Consider the following 23025-nt stretch of genomic DNA (forward strand, 5'->3'; position numbering starts at 1 on the left):
TGAGAGTACACTGACAAGTGGCACCAAAAATGAGACTGAGCAAACTTTGTACTTCTCGAAGGTTACCAAATAACAATAAATAAATAAACTATTTATTATTATTATTATTATTATTATTATTATTATTATTATTATTATTATTATTATTATTATCTTATTATGGCACTGATGCCGTGACTACTACGACTACGACTACTACTATTATTAATAATAATAATAATAATAATAATAAATACAAAAACTGTTTATACAAATGATGATATTTCAGCATTCCGGTTCAGTCACATCTCAAAACAACTTCAGTTTTTCACTGCAGAGCAATGAAAGAGTGATGCCAGGGGTCAGTTATGCATGTTGACAGAACAGGTAGTTTTGTTTAAAGAAGAACATCCTGTTCTAAAAGGATCAGTATGACAATATGGCAAGATTAGCCTCCCAGTAAATACGTCTGCCTTATAAAACACAATGGAATACAATCCAGGAAAATGCATTAGGCTAAATCAGAGGCATGCTTTTATTTTTTTGCATGCTGTAATTTGAGTGGCTCCAGCAAAACAAAAGGTCATGCTGGATACACTGTAACCAAAAGGTCTGAAAGCAATGAACAAACCCACTTGAAAGCAGAACTAACTAGATTACACTGCATGATGCTTCACAATTACAGATGTTATTTGTTTGACAATTAAAACGACAGAGGTCTGAATCAGATGTAAAGCAATACTTTTGATGCAAATACCTTTTCAAAGCCTGTGAACGCTTGTTCTGGATTCGCATTCTGACAGAACATGTACACATTAAGGCCTTTTTTTTTTCTTGTAGAGGTCTAATTACTTTTGATTCTAAACCAATTGGAAAACAAGTAGTTTGTATTTTTGTTTTGGTTTTCAAACTAAATATGTACCTGGCTTGTTTTAAAAGCAGCCAAAGCCATGCTTTCCTAAGTGCTGGGCACAACGGTGTAATGCCTCTGGGAAGGGGCCCTCGTCCTGTGACATTATCCAGAATTCCTGAATTGATTCAATTCCCTCAAGTTTCAAGAACTCCGCTTTTTCACTGGATCCCCCCCGTCCTCCCCCACCACTACTACATTCCAAGACGCAAGAGCTTTTCCTATGGGAATCCATTCATGGTAAATGGCTGTGGGTGATACAAAGGCTGCAAATTCAAGCAAATTCAAATTCAAATTCCAGCACAAAAGCAATTTAAATCTAGCAAACACACAGGAAGTCAGTCAGATTACCGGATCCAAGGCTAGATATTACCTGCAGGGTACGAAGGTGGTCAGTGACATCTAATACAAACAGGTGTAACAATGCCGATAGGACCTTCTGACAGAGAATGTAAAATAAAAAGCCCCCCCCCCCCCCCCCCCCCCCCCCCACCCCCCACTCCCCTGCTTCAATGCCTCTGTGATTGACAGTAGTGACATCATGTCAATGGATGGAGAGGCGGGACTCTTTTCAACAGCCCACATTATCTACAACCAGATAAGAGAGAATTAAATGGCAGGACTTTGGTGTTGCTTGGAGCATTAGGTTAACACTCACAGTCAACACGTAAACACATTCATGAATAGGAAAGAGTCTGCTTGCGGAGAAGGAAATAAAAACAAGCCCCAGGAAAAGACACAACACAAAAAGATCTCATCCCAACTGCAGGAATCTTAAAAAAATCTTGTTTCTTAATAAGTCTGTCGCTGCTCCACAAATCACAAGCCTTGTTTTAAAACCAGGTGTGAACCACTGCAGGAAATGTCTTCTCGACTTGCCTGCAGCCATTGCTATAGCTGAGTCCCCCTCAACTGTTTTTGTTTCTTTTGCCATCAGTATCATAATACTAATGTGCTGTTTGTAGCCACACGAGTTTAAAAGACTACAGGTCTGCTTTAGTTTTGCTTTAATCTGGTTTCAATGCATTCCTATAAAAATATGTCCAACTAGATCAAAACATATGCTCTGGTGAATATCAGTTGTTAGCTGTGACCCTGGTATATGTGTTATTTACTTTGATAATTCAGTTACTTTAACACACATTTGTTTTCTTGCGATACATAACTGAACTTGTATTTCAGTTTTTCCTATCTCTTTCTTTCTCCAAGAAAGAGAAACACATGTGAATTAATGTCAAACAGGAACGTCTCTGGTAAATATACACTCACCTCATTACAAAGCCATACCCTTTCATTATTTGCATTTATAAGTGTCAACATAATTCTTGTTGAAATCTTGGCAGCAAGCAACGCCCATTAAATGAAACCATACTGCAAAAACAATAGATAGATACTGTTCCTTTGTAAAGCACGCATGTAAGGATTACTTAGATCGCACCTTAATGAAACAAAGACTTGACGTTCAAACACTGATGTCATTGCGTTAAAAAGTATTACACGCTTCACATCAAACCACAGTCTCACCTGCAGTACTGACCCATTTCGCACACAGCAGTGTGCCAAGTGGAACATTTCCCACAACTGCACAATAGGAAAAAAAATACTTTAATTACCAAACCGTCAATGCAAGAGACAGAGTTTAAATACAGAACAGACTGCATGACCTAATCACACATACTGACATCATATTCCTTTTCAATCATATGTATCGTGGCTATGCATTGGACATATAGCTGGTAAGAAAAAACTAAATTATAGAACAACGCGTATACGTTAAGCAACATTTCTCAATTTTATCATAAAATGTTTTCCCAGTAAGTTACCTCTACCTTTGCAAGGGATCGTCTGCAGCAAGGTCTGTGGAGCATTCAGGAGCTAATCCCAAGCAAGTCACTTTGGTAGTAGCTGCCTCTTATAATGATACAGGTGCCAATCTGGGTTAAGCCAAAGCCTTTTCTTTTCTTAATGGATTAGATTTAATTTAGGTTAAACTTGAACTTCAAGACGTTCCATATGAATCCATATGAATCTGATTCTTTGACCTTCTGAATTGCACAAACAGCTTATCTGAAGTCAGAAGCACACTCAGGTTGGTTTCATTAAACTGTGATAATAAATACAAAAATTTCATGTACTGCAAGTATGTGCATTGCCAAAGGGAAGCATTACTACATTCAAACTTTTAAATGTTGCTTTAAAGCCTAATTACTCTTTCTCAGGATTAAAAACTGAATGTTTATGTAATCTGTGAGCTTGAAGAAGGGTGTGTTAAAGAATAGTGCCTGGTATCTGTCAAAGTGCCTCTGAAAGAATTGTAATGGCCTGAAAGAAGACTGGGCCGATACAATAAACAAAAACAATTTCCAGCTGCAGTAAGGGAAGGGTTTAAGGGAAATAGCATTACCAACAAAATACAAGTACGTATGTTTTAATGAAATAAAATTAAACAACTGTTGGTTTAGTGTGTAAGTTTCTCTATTACACTGATGTTAAAACGTTAAAATGTTTATGTCTAAGCTGCCCCCCTTCAATTCACTTTTCCCTCCTCTCCCCTCACCAGTCCCTCGTCCTTGATGCTTCTCGTTGACTGGCCCCAGTAGAATACAAGCCTGCTTAAAGACATTTCCCCAGCTTTTCAATAGCCTCTGATGTCATTCTGATCTGGTTTTGCACCGACATAAACGACTGCAATAATTACAATGTGGTGTTTTGATTCCCTGCTGCAGTGAATGGGAACCAAATACAGAATGGCTGTACGTGTTTCTGGGAGAGGGCTTTACAGCAGCAGACCTGGTGAACATGTCAAAGACAATCAGCCTAGGAAACACCTCTGAGTATTCTCACGCATTTCTCGAGTCAATCGGTAATGACTGAAGGGTGGAGAAGGGGTGGCTGACATAAATATGTTAATATTCAAGCTGCCATTGGAGATGCAAGCAATGCATCAGAGCAAAGGGTATAAAAAAAAGAAGAAAGAGGAGAAAAATGGCTGATTGTATGCGTATAGTTGCTATAAAGCACAGTAGTACTTTGGGGGTATATATTCAATAGTATCTCATTATAATGAATGCCATATGTGTTGGGGCTGGTGGAATTTACCTAAAAAAGTCACCTTTTCACCTTTAGTTTCATAGGCAGTGTTCAGTCACTATCTGCTTTGGTTTTTAATCTCTTGCCCTTCTTCACTAGAAGCTGTTGCCAGCTGGCCTGGTTCGCTGCAAAAAAAAACCAATCCTATCTGCCTGGGAGTTCGACATTGACTGAACGCACTCAGAGACATTGTCCAGATGGTATATACCAACAACGAGGGTCAACGAGGCTCGCCGGGAAAGCCTCCTGAGCTGGTGCCATTGTTGGGTGAGAAGATCATTAAGACTGTCTGAACCCCTCAGGGTTTTGTGTTTGAGGGTATTTTTGTACTTTTGAAAAAAACAAAAAAAGGATAAATCAAATAAATTTTCTAAAGACTCGTTTACCTAGGCTCTTATTTCTGTTCATTGGGAAATATATTTAAAAAAAGTTTTCTTTCTAAATTGTAGGAAAGAACAAAGGAACTAAATTGCTGCCTCTACAAAAGCTATTTAAGAGGTGCATCAGTTAAGCTTTTTAACAACTGGCTTAATCCCTTCAGCAGTCTGTACCTGTAAAGAGTTCAAACTGAGAACACCACCTCAAAAGTCCAGTCTCTTAACTAAAAAAACAGCTCTAAACCATGATGCTTCCTTGCTGCAATCAGACTTCACAGCACGAGAGCAGGATTTACTCTCACAGACAAAGGACGGATGATTGAGAGGTTGACCTTTTGGAAGGCAGTTGAGTGGCAGGTCAGGAAAGGCCAGCATGTTAAGGCAGCCATGTATGAAGGTTTTAGGTGATAAAAGAACAGGTATCATCCTTAATCCCAAGGTCTACCTTAAAAACAATCCAGAGCTTTCTCTTGACCACAAAGAATGTTTGTGATGATCCAAACAAGTAAACAAAGCTTGCTTTGCTCAATGTTTAAGTGGTCTATGGCTATTTATTTTTAAAACAATTGGAAGCTCCCCTTTAATATGGAAAAGTAAACTACTGTATGTTTAAATACAACTGTTCATATTTTGACAGTTAAGCTTAAAGAAGACCTCTTTGGAGTATGTTCATTTACCCATTACCGAAATCGCTTTCCACTCTATACCAGATGGCAAACCATAATCTCTTCATTCAAGTATTTGTTAACTTTCAAATATTTTAACGTTGTTTCTACCCTAGTAATTTTTTAAAGAAGGATATAGACTTGAAAATGAATAACGAAACACTAATCAACTCTGGTATTTATTTGCTTGGGGTGTTATTTACTAGAGAAAAGTGGCTTCTCAATCCAGTTGCCAGGGATCAATATTAGCCCAAGTTTTGGTTTGAACCAGGACCTAACTATTTGTTTTGAGTCTATGCTGCTTCTCAAATGCAAATAAAACAGCACTCTGAAGTCTCTGGAGATCTGGGATAATTAGTGTGTGTACGTCATTAAACTGCAATACACATTCAAAGGGAATAAATATATATCAGAACTAGGGTGAAAAACAAAACTAGATGGTAGTAGTTTCTGGGCATTGGGTTTATATTTGTTTATCATTAACGGCGTGCTATTCTTCACAGGAATGTGTGTATAATATGCGTATAAAGAAGGTCAAATGCTCTGTAAAAGACCCCATCAAGCATAAACATATTAGCTGGTGTTTGTTAGTTTAAGTTTATGTTTTTCTGTACTTCCCTGAGATGTTCCTGTAATGGTGATGGCTTTCATGACAACAGACCTGTACTGGTAAATAAAACACTGCTGGTATGAGGCTGATCTGCATCATGCATACGCTGAGAGCCAAGAGCCTGCAACTGGGTAGCATCAGAGCCCTCAAGGAGCTTTCAAAATGAGGCTCAAGAAAGAAATGCTTATATGAGCACACGCAATTTCCAGTTGGATAAGCACATGAGAAAAAAAAAAAAAAAAAATTCCCAGCAGTAACATTCTTATTTCATTAAAAGGTTTTTTAGAAGCCAAGGAAGTAAACAAAAGGTCTGCAATCAACACCCAGAGACAGAGGAAAGGAATTCCACAATCAGATGAGAACCGTTCTGTTTGTACCACATCCAGATTAGACCCTGATCCAAACCGTGCTCTTATGGATCACTGGTTTCACAGAACTTACCAATTACACCACATGCAACAGCATCAAACTGTCAAAACAAACCTGTATGAAACTCTCTCATGAAGTTCCACAGCCCTTTGTCTATCGGGTTTTGCCATCAATGTTTTCTCACATTAAGAGCCGATCACTAAAAGGCCGGAAGACAAGATTAGGCTGCCTTATTGCTCCAAAGTAATAACACAACATTTGATCTTTTCCATGTGTAGCATCACTACAGTGGATAATACATTTAGCCACCTTTAAATGTGGTAGATACACACAGCGATGTAGCTGGTCTGATATTTCCACAGATAATGGCATTTTTAAATGGCCATTTGTTGAAACAAACACTGGAGGATTAACCTATTATAAAAGCAATGGTAAGGTCCTGGATGAAAGCCATTTTGTGCAAATGGCAGGGTATGATGTATGCAGATACCTCATAACAGTCTTAATAGTTAAATAGATGGCCTATACCCTCACTTATAGCTTATTGGTATGAGCCTGATAAACACTTATTCAGCCTAGGCCTGTTTTGTGAATACCAATTTTGTTCTACCTTTCTACATTCTTTTTTTCAGCTAACTTATTTGAAATAATTTTTTTGGAAAGAAAGAATGACTGATCGACTTGGTGTCCAACAATCTCCTTTCACAGACAGTAGTATGGTCTTTTGATAGGAAGAAGTAAAACAAACAAAAAAAAAAAGCACATGACTCCTTATATCATGCTGTGACTATGGGGGATATCAGCAGTTGAAGACAAACAAGAAACTCCCTAGAAGATGAAGATGTTTTGTAATTTGTACTAATTTGACCCAAACTTGGACAGGCTTCTTTATTTGAAACATTCCTGGCTGCAGTAACTCCAGACAGCGATGAGATTCATTTGTCCGCAGAGAAGAACTTCCTTGAAAGCTGAATTGAGAGTGAAAAATGTACACAAGGAAATTAAGACTTTTTACTGCCTGCATTCACTGTTGTATGTCTAGTGAATGTAATACATGGCTCTATTACTTGGTGTTTGTTTTGCATAAGTAGGTGATTTTAAGTTAATATCAAAATTAACACGTTTGAAGTTAGCCATAAAAATAAAATTTAGGATATATTTACGATGGTCTATATTAGCTTTGTATATGCCAACTGTAGTACCTATTGTTTCATGATCTTGGTTACAAATACCTTTTTGTTGTTCAGTGTGCAACAAACAAAACCCACCCCACATTTAACTTAGATTTATAGATTCCATGGTGTACCGATAACATTAGTAACTATATTTGTGAAACCAGGCAACTTGTATTACTTAAAATCATACATGTTATATTCAATACATAAAGATACAATTTATCTCAGATATATTGCATTACTTTGAAAGGTTATGCCTTAACAGCATGATACTCACACACATATAAACTCATATATTGTGGCCAAATAATACAGGGTACAATTTGTACCTAGAACTATATTCCTACCTCATATTTTCCATGAAATGTCAACTTCCTGCTAAGATAATTCCTAAGTTAAGGGATTGAACCTATTTCATACTTTCACATGTATGTAATAATAAAGCAAAATCTGGACTTTGAAAGTCATCTAATAACTAAGCAGACGAACACCCAAAACTATACCAAAAAAAAAAAGGGCACAAACACACACCGATATACAAAACAATGCAAAACACACACATGCAATGCAAACACACTGAACTTCTAAATATATATATATATATATATATATATATATATATATATATATATATATATATATATATATATATATATATAATTTTAGATAAAATTAGCGAAAAAATAAAACTGGACTCTCACCCCTCAGAACAAAACTTGAGCTTTGGTTTATGGGAACACTTACGCCCATATTCCCTCCTCATCATCCTATTGGTCGAAAGGTCAGAAGCCAGGAGATGTCAGCATTGGAAGAAGAAAAAAAGAGTGGTTATTTAGCTTGAAGCAATGGGGCATGTTAATCTTTGTTAGTGGAAACGTGAGGTTGAAAGTAAACAAGGTTAGTGGCATTAGCATCAAAACCAACAAACACACAAACCTGCACTCATCTGACCTGTACCTACAAGAAAAAGACAGGGAAGTTAAGCAAGCATGCGTTCCTCAGGAACTTTACAGCTTTTTGAATCTGTGAGTTATATGCAATTGCAGGGTTGTCATGAAGGATTAGAAACTGTTGAATGTGTATGTGTTAACATTTACCAGAATTAAATAGGAAGCCAAAAAAAAAAACAAGCTTTATTTTTATTAAAGTTGCTTAATTGCTTCGTGCCCAGACACTGACAATCATCAGAGGCCAATAAGAAACTATAACACCTACAGGAAGCCCTGTGTTGAAATCCTACTATTTCCATGCCATGCTTCAACACTGGTAACAGTAATACTAAGAGTTTCAGACTGTGTGAAACACATTCTCACAATGCCCTCATTTCTGATTTTTTTTCCATGATTCATTTGTAATGTTGAAAAATTAAATAATTGCATTACAGTAGTTTGAATTGAATAATTATTTAATTAAATGAAGCCTACAGGTACAGTTCTTGAATTAACCAAGACAGAGATGAGGTGATTCCATAGAATACAGGAAAAAATAACTTTCATGTTACATTTCTGTAAAAAGTGACTGTTTAACTTTTGGGTGCGGTTCAAGAGGGCTCTGATAATCATACTCTGAAATCTAACAAACGCAGTCAGGTAAAATAATACCATAATATCTCAAGTACTTCTTCTGACAATTACAGTGCAGGAACCATTAACACGCTGTCCACTTGCCCCATACTTAAAAAAAGGCCACAATTATGAAGATAAAATTGGTCAGGGGTCAAAAGAGTTACCACTCATCACAGCCTGAACTTTAAAAAAAGACTTGGGTCATAGGTCAGTAAATCTCAGTATTTGTCCAAAAAAAACCCCAAAAACTTAAAAACAACAACTTATACAAGTTTACCATAGTAAAGTTGTGCAGTAATTTGGCTGTTTTTCCAATGCTGTTCCCATGGTTACAGTATGCATTTACAATAGTTTACTACAGTATCCCAAGCTGTACCATACCTCTATGGGCTTTACTGCGCTTACCTTTGCTCTCTCATGCTTTAAAACTTTACTATGCTTTTGATATGGTATACTTTTATAATTGTGTGCAAATTAATATAAAAATAAACTACAGTACATTTTCCATACATTTTAAATTGCACGTTTCCTGCCAAACCCTTGACAGTTTATTAAAACTCATAAGTAGAAAGAATATATAGATTTTTTAAAAATCTAATTGAAGCAGACAAGTTTTTTTTTTTATCATTGCATTAATGCTGCAAGTATCATTATCGTTCCCCGTCCATACTGTGCACAGAAAGGACTTCCAGGTGTCATCCATTATTAAAAACCACATGTTAAGATGGATAACTCGCTTGCTGCTGAAATAAGTGAAGAAATTTGACAGGGAATATAAACATAGCCATCACAATAACCTAGTGCAAGTCTGGCTAAATTCCTTCTGCAATCCTTATAAATCTGAAGATGCCAAAAAAAATAAAAATAATAATAATAATAATTGGAAAGAATAGCGGCTAGAAATTCTAAGCGTGATAATCATTTCAATTTCTTAAGAGTCTTGGGTTTTTACAAATGTTTCTCCCAATCTGATGTAACTTAATAGTGATTTATTTCTATATGTGTACATGCAATGGCCCCATGGTGATCAATTCCATGGAATGCAGCAAGAGGCATGAAACACTTGGAGCAGTTGGGAGCAGCAGTGGAGTGACCAGCGTGTGTTCATCGCTGCTACTGATGGGCACTGAGCTGTGTTGGAAGCAATAAACAAGTTGTTAAAACACCTGGTGACAGCCTTTATTTCCCTTGTGGGATATATGATTAAACCATCACCAAAGGAAGCAGCACCTTTGCCAGGCTCAATCAGACTACTGAAACGTGAGCTTCCACTCCTCTTGCTTCTTCGTAAAGCTTTGCAGAAAGTAGACATTGAATTGGTCCTCAGTGGAGCCCAAGGGCAATCTGTAGTTCATCTGCTGCCCAAATGCAATGGTAGCAAATATTCAACTGGGAATATCTGTGTAATAGCATCACACGCCAATACTGAGAAACCCAACAGAAACTGCTGTTTAAGAAATGTATCTAGCGCGTCTAGCATGACTTTTTTTTATGGTTTGCTAAAGCCCACATCAAACAAGGGTTACAAAAAGAAAGGCAACATAGGGGATGCCGTGGGTGATTGAGACGTGGTAGGTAGTACATAAGCCACTGGTGAAGATGATCCTTTTTTCAATAAGTGCTTTAAAATATACTGCATGTTTTTCATTGATCACCACATCACCATAGTGCACAGGCTCTAAATGCTGTCAAAGATGAGGTGCGTTCCTAGTGTCTTTAAAACCAGGTTCCTGTTTGCTCAGTGGGTGTTTAGGATCAAAGAGAAAAAGGGGGTTCTGAGCCTAGTGCGTGACCCTGTCAACATCCTTCATATCACGAGCAGCACTTTGAACCCCATTCTCGACAGGTGAAGTCTTAGCATCCATACTTAGGGGGCCGTGCATTCTATAAATATCTTTCATCAATCTACTCGCGCCCAAATGAACATCCCACTTCAGAACTGAAGCAAGACGGATTAGGAGGGATTGTTTGCCAATGGCTTTTCCCTAAGCAGCAAACTTCCAGGAATCTGGTAAGGTATTAGGCTAACAAAAAGGTAAATCCAAACAAAGGCAGCCACAATGCTGTGAGAAATCAATTTCTCATGTCTGATTATCAGTGATGTCCAAATTACCTCTCAAAAGAGAAGTGACAGATGAAGTTAACATCAATGAAAAGCAATGGATGGCTAAGGGATGTAACCTGAGCTGGGATGGGTGGGGGTGGAGGGGAGTGGTGCTGGGACGCCAGCGTCAATGTTGAGCCTTCCCGTGGTGTTATGGGCTATTCGATGAAACACAGAAGACAGGAAGTGCCCACCTGATGACCCCTGCGAAATGCCTCACCCAGCCCATTCCTAATGGTGCTGATGCGCCCGGGAGGACACAAAAAGGCTGATCCCTGGAGCCAGCATTACACAGCAGCCATCAACACCGGGCCAATAGGAAATCCACATTACCTGGAGGAAAAGCACTGAAGGCTCAAATATTACAGCGAAAGTCTTGGTTAGTTTCCACCACTATTATGTAATATTATCTTGCGAAAGCTGTCCCATATTAGCACGAAGTAAGTAACAGCCACTCTCACGTAATACAAATAATTAACACAATCTTGTGGTTTGCTACTTCACACTGAGACTCACGTCAACCAGGACTAAACTTTACATTTGTGAAACTATTAAAATCATTTGCAATATATAGAATTGCTTCATGATTTGTTTTCTTTAAAAAAAAGTTGTACTCGTAATACGTACGCACACGCATTTAAAGATAATGGATACACATTAGCGTTTGAGTAAAGTCAGCAGAGGAATGCAAGGGTGATTGATCCATTGCATTGCATTTATCTGTCTCGTGACCTTCTTCTACTCCTCCCCTGACAGCGAGTCCCATCATTTATTTAGTTAGCTATTTAGGTGCTGCTGTTTGATCTCTGTGCCAACCCTGCGTCCAAGCCTACTTCTTCTAGGCCCACTTCTATCAAGACAGGAGTTCAGATCACTTGACTCACAAAAACATCAATTGAGGTTTCTTGCTTAAGCTTTATATAATGTGCAAGCTAATCCTTTACACCTGGAATACAATTAGCATACTCTCGGTTCTCTTTATAAAAGGCAAATCTTGTGTCGCATATGTTAACAGGCTTTCAACATAAAGTGCACACATAAACACAGGCGCAACAGTGGGGAAATAAGAAAATTATATTACTAACAGCATTAGCAGCAGATTGCACATCATTGTCTCTTGTTACTTCATGTAAGAACATAGTTCTGTGGTCTCATGTCCAGTGATGAAATACTGTTACATTAGCAGCCATTTAAGATGGTGATTACATGGCCCCACATTTGCAAAAAAGCTTAGATGAACAGCACACAAATAACAATGGGGCTCCATACTACCCTTTGTAAGAGATACTTCTTTACATAGAGGGGTGAGGGTAAGAATGGGTTACCTAGCCATGTTGATGCTCAATCATTGGGATGCTTTATGATTTTGACTTGACGACATTTAAAAAACAATATGTATGATCTGATTACAAATATACATATTTGTAAGGTTATAAAACAACATAGTTTAAAACAGAAAACACTCCCAGTCTCCTTCTCTACAGAAATGGCAGCAGCAGCTCGAGTCCCTCCCTGAACGGGCTCGTAACGCTCTTCCTAGTGTGCCTGCTTGTGAGGGTTTAACATCTTAACCACCAAGTTAACATTCCTGTGTGTCGCTACCAACTGTTTACTGACCAAGTTTTTAGATGTCATTATGCTCAGTACTTTAGACACAAGCAAAAGTGAAATCTTCTGCAATGTCTTCTCCAAATGTAGTTATTTAATATAATTCTTATCATGTACGGTTAAAATAGTATTCTCTAAATAATAAAAGATACCTGCTTCAAACTTAAATAAACCACCTTTAGCAGATCTAGATCATCCCTTGGAAGTGAAGAGGTTAAATCATTTTTATGTTTAAATTTAGTTTCAGATTTCTCCATGAAGCACAGATACAGTTATGTTTTTTGGCGTGAAACAGGGCAGCTAAATACGAGCGTTTCAAACAAAGCATTGAGTGACCATCAAGCTTACTGATCCCAGCCGTTACGTAAATAAAATGTTCCAGCAATACACTTGCATATTACTTGAGACTAAAATACAGCGCGCAAACCCCAAGCTTCCTATGGGCAGTGGGCTGTGAAATCAGATTTGCTTTGGAGAAATTTATAGTCTTCTTTGTAGTACTAGCCGGTGACACACCGTTTAAATCACTCTTTTCTTGTAACTACATACAGATTTGCAACTTTAATTCCCTTTGTTCCTTTTACCTTTGTTCTGTTTTTCAGCAGTTTCCACAGGGACGCAATCTTACCCTGCTGACATACGCAGATACCCTCCTCTCACTGCAGTTGGTAACAGTCTGCTCAGGGTATTTAGTTTGGATTTCAGAAACACATGCAGCGTGCTTGGGGCATTAAAAAGCTGCAATGCTCCCTGACGCATTGTAAGCGAAGCTCTATATTCCAATGGAAATTCATTGTGGTCTAACGTCTTAAAATATCCATATGTCTGATCAGCAGGTGTTAAGCCATGCATTCATTCAACTTTTCACTTTTTATTTCTTTTACTTTCTATTACAGACTGGACCGAAATTGAATTTTTTTGATTCAGCATTTGAGACAGCATTGTGGGATGACTGCTGGGTGAGAAGGATGTTACATGTTTAGTCAGGGAATGCATTTTCCTTTTCTTTTACAACAGTTGACAATTATGCATTTACAATCTAGCCAATATCCGATGTGGTTTAAAAAAAAAAAAAAACAACATCTGTGCACAAGGTCAACGAAACCGCCCACTGCTAAGTGTAATACTGGACTACAGTTATCCCTGAGTGTGTGTTATAATAAAACCACATGCCAATCGAAGTGCATCAAGGTACAGTCTGCACAATTCTATAGGATACAGCCATACAGAGAGTGGGAAAAGTGACTCATAACAAAAGAATCTATGCACAAGCCACAACCGGTGGACTGGGATTATACTACAGCTTCGGAAGCTGGTGAAAGAGTTTTATTCTGCTAACTTTATTGTACAGTCCAGGAATGTGCCTTAAAAATAATTAATGTGTGTGCTTCATTGCAAAACAAGAAAGCATTTAAAAAGAAATACACCAATAACATAATTCTAAAAAAAAACAAACAAAAAAAAACATGGCAACAGTATTTATTTATTTTTTTAACCAATGTGTCCATCCAAATTTAAACTTCACTGTAAAGTCCATAATCCTCCTACACAGTGAGGTTTGAAGTTTCTCTCTGCTCAAATTAAATTAAAGTGTTAGAAAACACCAAATATGTTACCTTTGCTGCATCACAGTGATATACATTCTTCATCATACTCAGATTGCTTTGATATTTTTATTCACAGATCATAGGTCCTAAATCAGTTGGAAAAAACATTTCTCAACTTCCCCCAAGAGAAATGGAATTCATCCAGATCACGTTCCCTCCTACAACAATGCTGGTGCTCTGATTGAAATGAATGTGGTATTGTGGATGCAGAAAGCGACAAGCAGCATTGCAGTATAATCAGGATATGCTATGATGCCTAGAAAAATAATTTAAAATAATTTATCTTTCTTCAGACGAATGATTCCAAAGAAGTGGAGAAATGTATTCCTTAGGTGATTAATGACCAATGATGTGTGAACAAAAATATCAAAACATTCTGACAAAAATACATGCCGCAGTTTGTGTGATACACTGCCGTTACGGATTCTGTCCTGACCCAAGTCGATGAGATAAGATTAAAAGCTCTAAAACCAAGAATACAGGTGAGCCCGGCTCTTTTGCGTTTTGGTTAAGACACTCCCTTGCGTTGCATGGGGTGGCCGGTCCACACCCAGCCTCTGTCCCGTTACATAGGTGACCCGGAGACTGGCTGCAGCTCTAAAACCAAGAATACAGGTGAGCCTGGCTCTTTTGCGTTTTGGTTAAGACACTCCCTTGCGTTGCATGGGGTGGCCGGTCCACACCCAGCCTCTGTCCCGTTACATAGGTGACCCGGAGACTGGCTGCAGCCAATCGGCGAGGTTAAAGGGGTGAAGATTGTAACAGGCCCAAACTCTGCTGTTACATATGGACAACAGGATAGAGCAAATGTAAGTAATGCATTTCTTGTAAACACTTGCAAGGTGTTCTGTTAGGCTATAAGCCTCAGGTGAGTGCTTTTTTAAATGCACACTGGGAGAAGGAGGGTAGGTGTGGACACAACAAAAAGACCATGCAAACAAATTACTAGAAGACAAACTAATATTACAACTAAACCATAAACTTCATTGTGGAAGTGTCTGAGGTGTCCTGATGGCTGCAGTTCAGGCTAGATGAAACACAACACCCAACACCTGAGGATTATGTTTTTGAACTGCTGGAAGATTAACTGAAGCAACCAGCTAATAATAAAAAAAATTACTGTAATTTGGAAAGCAATTCTTATTCTTCGTCCTGCAGGCAATAACATGATACAAGACACATGGAGCTTAATATAAACAGCAGAGTTCAAGGCTGTCTGGTGCCTTGTGCCCCGAAGCTCATTGCTTTCTTAATGAGACAAAACCAGGCTTTTAAATACATGTTTTCTGTGAATATTTACCACGCATGCCTTTGCCCACTTCATTAGCAATTTAAATATAAATCGTGGTATATTCTGTTTCAAGGATTATTTATAGTTCATCAGCTTCCAGGAATGAAGTCAATATATCTTCTACTGTTTTCTCCCCTAAATGTTCACCCTTCTTTCTCGTAATATACTGTAAGTATTCAAACTGGAAACGTGGCAAATTGGAAGCAAGTTTCTCTGTTTGGTTTTCTTTTTAATGAACAGAAAAGCAGATGCACTTTTGCTAGTAAACTGTTCCCACTGCAGACTTTGCAGCCTGTTGCGTGATAAGACAACATACTTTTCTTCATATTCAAAAAATTAGCATACAAAACATATTCCTGGTACATAAAAAAAAAAAAAGACTTTAACCCTTTAATTCCCAGTTCCCACCATATCTTAGTGCTGCTTAGAGTTCTTAAAAGTCTTTAAAGGCCCCATTTACCAAAATATATGTAAAAAAAAAATGTTGTCCTGTTCTCATGTATACTCGGTAAAGAAGCTTGACAAAATATAAATGTAATTCAGAGCTGAAAAGGGTTGAAGAGATACTGAAAAAGAAACCTAGGAGATGAAACTGTGCTGGTATAGAATGGTATAGAAGAGAGAGAGAGAATGCTGACCTGATCAGGAGAGGGCCTGTGGTTGGCGTGCGGGGGTCTGGCTGGAGAGCGGTGTTGAGGGTGGTGCTGTGGGTGCGGGTGTGGGTGAGGGTGGTGCTGTTGTGGGTGCTGATGTTGCGGCGGGTGGTGCTGTGGGTGCTGTGGGTGCTGCTGTGGTTGGTGGTGATGGTGATGGTCATCATCATAGCTATCAGCCATCAGCTTCATCCGGTTTTGTGTCTGTGAACAAATAAGAGACACACATTTAGTGTACATCCGAGACCATCTTAAAACAGGCTGCATTTTGGCACTTCACTGAGCTAAGCTGCAATGAACCATATTTTGCATGGCATAAATAAGCCTTTAATTGATATGAACAACCCACTTACCGAGGTTCAGTTAATACACAGTCAATGGACATGCATTAGGCGTGCTTGGGTGTCTCCACTATTGTACTACCATTGCAATTGGGTGCTGGTAGTCTATATGCATGTTGAGTATGCTTATTAAGACTGGACAATTTCCTGCAGTATCTACAGCCAGAAAGTTCTCCTTCCAAATTTCAGATTGCAGCACAGGTTGCCATGACACAAAAAGCACTTGAAGCTACCTACCTCTGAACACTCATAAAATCCTGTTTTTTACAGGCCGCTCCAAAAAATCTTGTATACATATTTTTATCATATTATAGTGAACAAATACGATAAGAAAGAGAGCCCAGAATTCTCATCCATCAATCTGATGATTAATTATACCTAAAATGTACAGTACATAAAAACTGCTTTGGTTGCCAAACACTGAAAGTGGTTTTAGTATGTTTACATACTTTTAAAAGCCAAATCTCCACAGCAAGTGTGGGCCTTGTATATCAAGTAGTCAAAATAACATCCACTGTTCAGTAAGTATCTGTATCAGATTTATAAATATCTATCTATATTCCTGCATGCACTACTTAACTTCTTTTCAGCTAATTTGCCTCAGGTACTAAAAGCCATTTACTCCAACTCACCAAACAAAAAATAAACAACTCAGGCATTTCATTTAAAGGCTTGTAAGTTGTGTTAAGTTGTTTCTTATTTGTGCCAGAATTCTAATTGTTCTTATTTGTTCTAGAATTGTAATTGTTCTTATTTAATTAGAATTGTAGTTAATATAAACTATTTACATTAGATCCACACCTACTCCTTCATTTTAAGACAACCACAAGGTTTTAAAACCATTTAATTGCATTGCTGTACATTAAAATAAAAAACATGCTGATAAAACCATTGCTAACCTTAAATGGGTCAGTCAAGCAGTTTTTCTGCCAATATGTTTATCATAACACTGATGAGGGCATCCACCAAAATGTTTGTGTGGATGTGCAAACCTACCTACCTAGTTGTTATTCTTTTGGTATAAATCTAACTTTAAGAGATCAGATGCAACATACTCTTAATAATTGATAAATCTGGGGTGACTTGTACTGAGCTGTTTGAAAGTGGACAGAGGACGGGGCATTATTTAAACTGTTAACTGTTTGCCACTTTCTCCTTTTAATTAGCTGCAGCTAATAGCGGCCAAAGACATGCGTGCCAAATGTGCCCGGGCACAAGGCCACTGAGCTGCGAGGCAGTCCCTTCAGCTGTCATCACATCAGGGGAGCACCAAGAGACCCCAGCATGCTAGTTTACACGGGGACATTACTGAAGCTCTTGCACCATGCGATTCAGATATGGCAGTAATGCCTATAGACGATGGTAATATATATATATATCCAAATAAATCCTCATCTATGTTGCCAAACAACAGGTTTGAGATTAAGCGAAAGCATATGCACAAAAGGCATGGACATAATGATTAAAAAAGAAAACAAAATGTGAGGAAAAAAGAAAGAAAAGAATAAAAATAGGAAGGGGTGGTCATTACCTAACCATTACAAGGCAAACTGGGATCTGAAGTCCATTAGCAACACACTACACTTTCAGATTATCTGGCTGCTGGAGCATGAGAGGGGATCTTTGCTGTCTCAATTAGATATAATTATCGAGTGAGATAATGTCTTGTAATTGTTATCAGTTCTTTTTTTTTTGAGGGAGGATTGTGCACATGAAGATATGTATATTTTTTTTTAGAGAAGCCAGCCTGTACAATTAATCTACTCCCGAACAACAGGCTAGACCCAACAGGTCTGAATGCCAAGGTCCACACTCACGCTATTAATTTCCTCAGCTTGTTTTGTTTTTGTGCTCTGTATGTAGGTAGAATAAGCGAGAAATCTTTTGTGGTTCTGTGGTTGAAAGTTTTCAACCCACAGCTGTACTTTATTAAAACATGACTTTTTAATGCACTAGTGGAACAAGTGTCTCCTTTAATGAGGTGCTGGGGATTAGTGTTGTCATGGGATAAGAACTGTAAATATGGTCTCCATCAGGGGTCTGAACTTATAGACTATAGGTGTATGTGGCTCTTTCCTGAAAGGATTGTGGTTCTTTTATCTTGTGCGAGACCACAAGGCTACCGTACATGAACAGCCTCAGGATATTGATAAGCACAGAGAGCACACTGTTACAGTACATATTGCTGGCAGCATGAGCAAGCGGGAATATAATGCGCAAATCAAAAATGCCGAACAAAAAGCTGCATTGATGGTCCATTTTGAAATCTGTCTGGCCCAACCACCAAATCTGTTTCCAACACAAACTGCCTTAAACCTCTTAACGTGATAATAAACTTCATCAAGCAATAAATAATGTCTTTTTTTCTTCTTTCCAACTCAATATAAAAAATATATAATTACAGGATGTTACAAAGCTAAAACAACCAGTTAAAAAGAAAAAATGCATTACTTCAACTTGCAATAAACCTCCTCCGAGACGAATATCTGTAATGAACATATCTGTACGAACATGTACTTATTAAACGTACTATTCCATAAACCAACATGACAAGCAAACACAAAAATGGTACAGTACTGAACCCACTCTCTCTCTCTCTCTCTCTGAAGTCGGTATCCCAACTAGTTACTCCGCTGATGATTAAAACAATCAAAACCACATCGGAACTGCCAAAGAATCGCAAGAAAGCCACATTCTCATTCTGCAATTCTTTTGCACACAACAGAAGAATAGAAAAGGGCAAGGCACTTTATCCCATGAAGAGAGAGAGCCAAGCAGAGGAGAACAAACAGAAGTAAAAAGGGGAGCGATTGGCACTGGTTTACGCAGAGGTTAGTTGAACACACGCTCTGGATGTGTTCTGCCACTGTCCAAGAGCAGGAAACGTTACAATTAACATAATCCTTGTGTTTAGAATCGATATCATTGAGTAGCCAATCATCCATACACTGCTGGGCCTCCCGGAATAAGCATGTGTGAGCTGCTATGCAATGCAATGGAGTTACAATGGGAAACCATGGTACAACAATGTATTTACTGGATGATAAGAGCAGGTTTCTTTATTTAACCACAAAACACATATTAACAGATAAACAGATACAATCCTAACTGGAGCTCAGATAGTAAAACATATTCAGTCCATTGACAAGAATAAGACACTTTCATTCAACTTCCTGTACATTCATACAAAAACAAATAAAGAGTATCTGAAAACCAAGAAGCACACAACGACCACAGAGTGAGTCAATCACAAAGATATGGCACTGAAGTCTAACTAAACATCTTATGTAACAGTCAATAATTGCAATGCATACTTATTAACTAGGACCTTTGTTGCTTTGAACTTCTTTTAAAAGTATTCAGATGAAGTAATGAACTTAAAGTTCATTCTGCAAACCACCCAAGTTTTATATATTGTATTAGTGCATTGCCTTATCGTTTGATAGTCTTGAATTTCCTACTGTATCTTTCAGCTTATTCCATAAAGGAATGCAAAAACTAAATAAGAACCCTGAAAGTGTCTCTTTTAACGAGGTGTTGGGGATTAGCTGTGTCACAGGATAAGAACTGCAAATGGATGATGTCATACTTCCAATTTGGTCGTGAAATATAAATAAACCACTTCTAACAGTTCTTCCTTTTGAAGGCCAGCACTCAGCGTTGTGTATACAAAGCAACTGGTACTGCTGAGGTAGGCTCCCTCTGATCATCTGAGAACCATGAAACAGAGAAGAAAAACCTCCACATGTTGACCAGACGTCTTAAAAAGTACTCCCACCCTCTTCTATTTATCTAACTTATAATTGGTCTGCTATAAAGGGAGGCGAAACTCAACAGAGCTGCACTGTATTATCTCCGTGCTAGAGGAGAAAAGCTTGGACTCCCCTTTAAACTTTCTCCCATTGCTGCAGCTTTCACTGTGTTTCTGCAGCTATTGGTGTATTACTCAGCCTGATTTCATGGGGACTGCAGTATGTGCACCCAACTGAGCTATCAGCAGTAATTATAATGACCCCAGGGTGACAGCTAGAGGGCAGGCTTGTTCAGGAGCCAGCTTACCATGGTGATGCTGAAGTAGACACAGTTTCTATGAAAGGCTTGTTTACTTGTTTTAGTAACAGAATGCAAAAGGAAATACAGTACTACAGTTGCAATGTCAAAGCATATTTATGCAAAGACAGAAACACTGATATTCTGTATAGTGTATATATACCATGGCACAATAATAATGTAGAGACAAAATATGCCCCCTAAATGAATATGTAAAATGTAATTTGTTTAAAGTTTTGAGGAAATAGTTGTAAAATAACGTATAAACACATTAACTTGTAGGTAACTGTTTTTTTTATGAAAGCCTCTATATTTATGAGGCACATAGAACTTTATTTAATCTGTACTGTTCTGTAACTTGTATCTCTCAGACTGTGAACAACTGAGATTATTAGCAGAACTTAATTCTGCTTTTGGGTTGCTGTTGCATTTTTTACATCAATGTAGCTAGCTATCAATGTGATCAACAGTTTTAAGTGTATGGCTTCACAAAGAATTCCTTTTATGCAGAAAAGCATTTTGAGGTTTTTCTTTTTTCTTCTCTCTTCCAGTAACCTGCCTGAAATGGTAAAGGATGAAAACCACCAACAACATGGAATTGGTAAAGTTATTTCATGTTTATTCAGCCTTCAGCCATCACTTAGGCAACCGCTTGTTAAATAAATAGCATATTCTAACTCTAAAATCTTCCATTCCGTGCAAAATGCAGTACGGCAGAACTGCAAAAATCCATAGAAGATGATACCTTTTCCTTTATAGTCATAGCTTGTACCTCTGTGTCAGATTTGCCATTTTTGGAATTTACGGCTTTCTCTAATGGGAATGCGCTGTTTTCACACAATCGGAAAAAATACCAAAAAAGGCAGTTTGTACTATGATCAATGACTTTAAAAAATGCAAATAGAAATATTTCGGTAAGTGCTAAAAAGATAAGTGTAAGTGTTACAACAAATCCTTTTTTTTTCTTTTCTTGTAACCATAGCCTTTGTTTCTAGTGAGCAAAAGTCACAGAGACATATGAATCACTGTTGTAATAACTCTCATTCTTGTCATGCCTCCAACCCCAATGTTGACCAAAACAAAAGTAAACCCCTGAAGACTTTGACAAGAGTAGATCGGAATACTGATATTGACAAGCGCAGCCAATGTCAATCACTGAGATCTGCTAAATACTTTCAATAAAACGCACTTGACCAGGGAACTCGTCTTTGAAACACAGCCGATGCAGAGAGCTGCAAAGTCATAGTTCTCATTTTAAAAGGGAATACAGGCACCAATATTAAACTCAATATAGATACTGTAAGTGATTTCGGAAATGTAGGGTCCTTTCAGAGAAAACTGCCGCAATTTTGGCAAATTCTGGTAAACACTGGTCCTACCAATCAATGAGCCCTGATCACAAATCTTTAAAATAATGTTCTTCCAAAGTGTGTTCTTGTTATTATGATAAAGTTGGATCAGTCGTACAACTTTACAACAGTTTCACGTACTGAACAAGAAAGTGTTTCAATCCAGCTTCATGGAGAGGTTCAGCGCTGTTACCCAATCAGTACTCAGACCTGTGTCTAGTGAGTTGAAGTCGCTTTTTCTTTTCAATCTGCAGATACTTTCCAAGCACACGGCCCAGGCCTGGAGATCAGCAGGGGAACTTCCTGCAGACCCAGAGGCTACTGACTCTTTAGTGATCAAGTTTCAAAAAGCACAAATTCTATGTGGTTACACAGCTTGTTTCGCTTCCCAATACAGCAGAGTCACACTAATTAGACTACAAACACCAGTCTACGCTTACAAGATATATAGGATATAGCACCTCTAGCAGCATAGTATTCTGTATAACACTTCTAGTGCAATTCAGAAATTTGCCTCTTTCCTATATCGTTTGAATGAATATGTAATTGCATTGTAATTATTGTGTTAAGAAAAAAACACGCTGCTCAAAAACAGACACCTTAGTTTGTTCTTTTATGTTTCAAACACGATACAAAACATTGACTGTTTCTGACATTTTGTTGTGAAAATTATGCTTCACTTACAGTATGGATGTATGTATGAATGCTGGTACAGTAAAGTACATCTTCATGCTGTCCTCTTCCTAACCGGATTAGGGTGCGGGCCAACCCAACAATGTGACCATGACTCTAATTATAAATAGCCTATGTCAAAAGCGATTTACATTGCTTTATCAAAACACAACCTGTGCTGCGATAGGGCGAGAGTCTGTGCACTAGTATAGAGTATTGTACTTGCATCTTTGAGCAATCAATATAGTGCAACTGCTACTTATAATAGCCCTCTTACAGGAGTAAGGAGGCTTGCCTGTGTTTTTTTTTTTTTTTTTTTTATGTACCGGTAGTTATTTCATAGCTTCAAAGGCACTGTGCATACATCTGCAACTCTAACCACTTAGAAGACATTTATAACCAAAGCCTTGTTTGAGAAAAGCCAACAAATTGTAAACAATTCATATCCGCCTGAAGTTCACAATGGATTTTCATGGGATCAAGTTAATTGAACTGAAAAACCCTTGATTGACTGGTAATGGCTCCGATGGCTTAGAGGCAATATGTAGTCGTAAAACTGCAATATTGAAACAGTCCTTCCAAAAATATTTTAGCAAGGTGGTGTAAAGGG

At 38.0% G+C, this 23025-nt stretch overlaps 1 protein-coding gene across 9 annotated transcripts in view; it reads right to left on the reverse strand.

Moving 5' to 3' along the window:
• Positions 1 to 23025, reverse strand: part of LOC121329395 (ERC protein 2) — a 262968-nt gene that overhangs the window by 50573 nt on the left and 189370 nt on the right. For 6 of the 9 annotated variants that reach the window (XM_041274987.1, XM_041274985.1, XM_041274984.1 and 3 more), the window contains one exon: positions 15989 to 16207. In XM_041274987.1, the coding sequence (XP_041130921.1) occupies positions 15989 to 16207 (219 nt within the window). Of the gene's footprint in view, positions 1 to 7876; positions 7943 to 15988; positions 16208 to 23025 lie in introns of all 9 variants that reach the window. The other 3 variants (XM_041274991.1, XM_041274990.1, XM_041274988.1) reach the window with 1 other exon arrangement.

Source organism: Polyodon spathula, chromosome 16 (assembly GCF_017654505.1).
Source record: "Polyodon spathula isolate WHYD16114869_AA chromosome 16, ASM1765450v1, whole genome shotgun sequence".
Lineage (NCBI taxonomy): Eukaryota > Metazoa > Chordata > Actinopteri > Acipenseriformes > Polyodontidae > Polyodon > Polyodon spathula.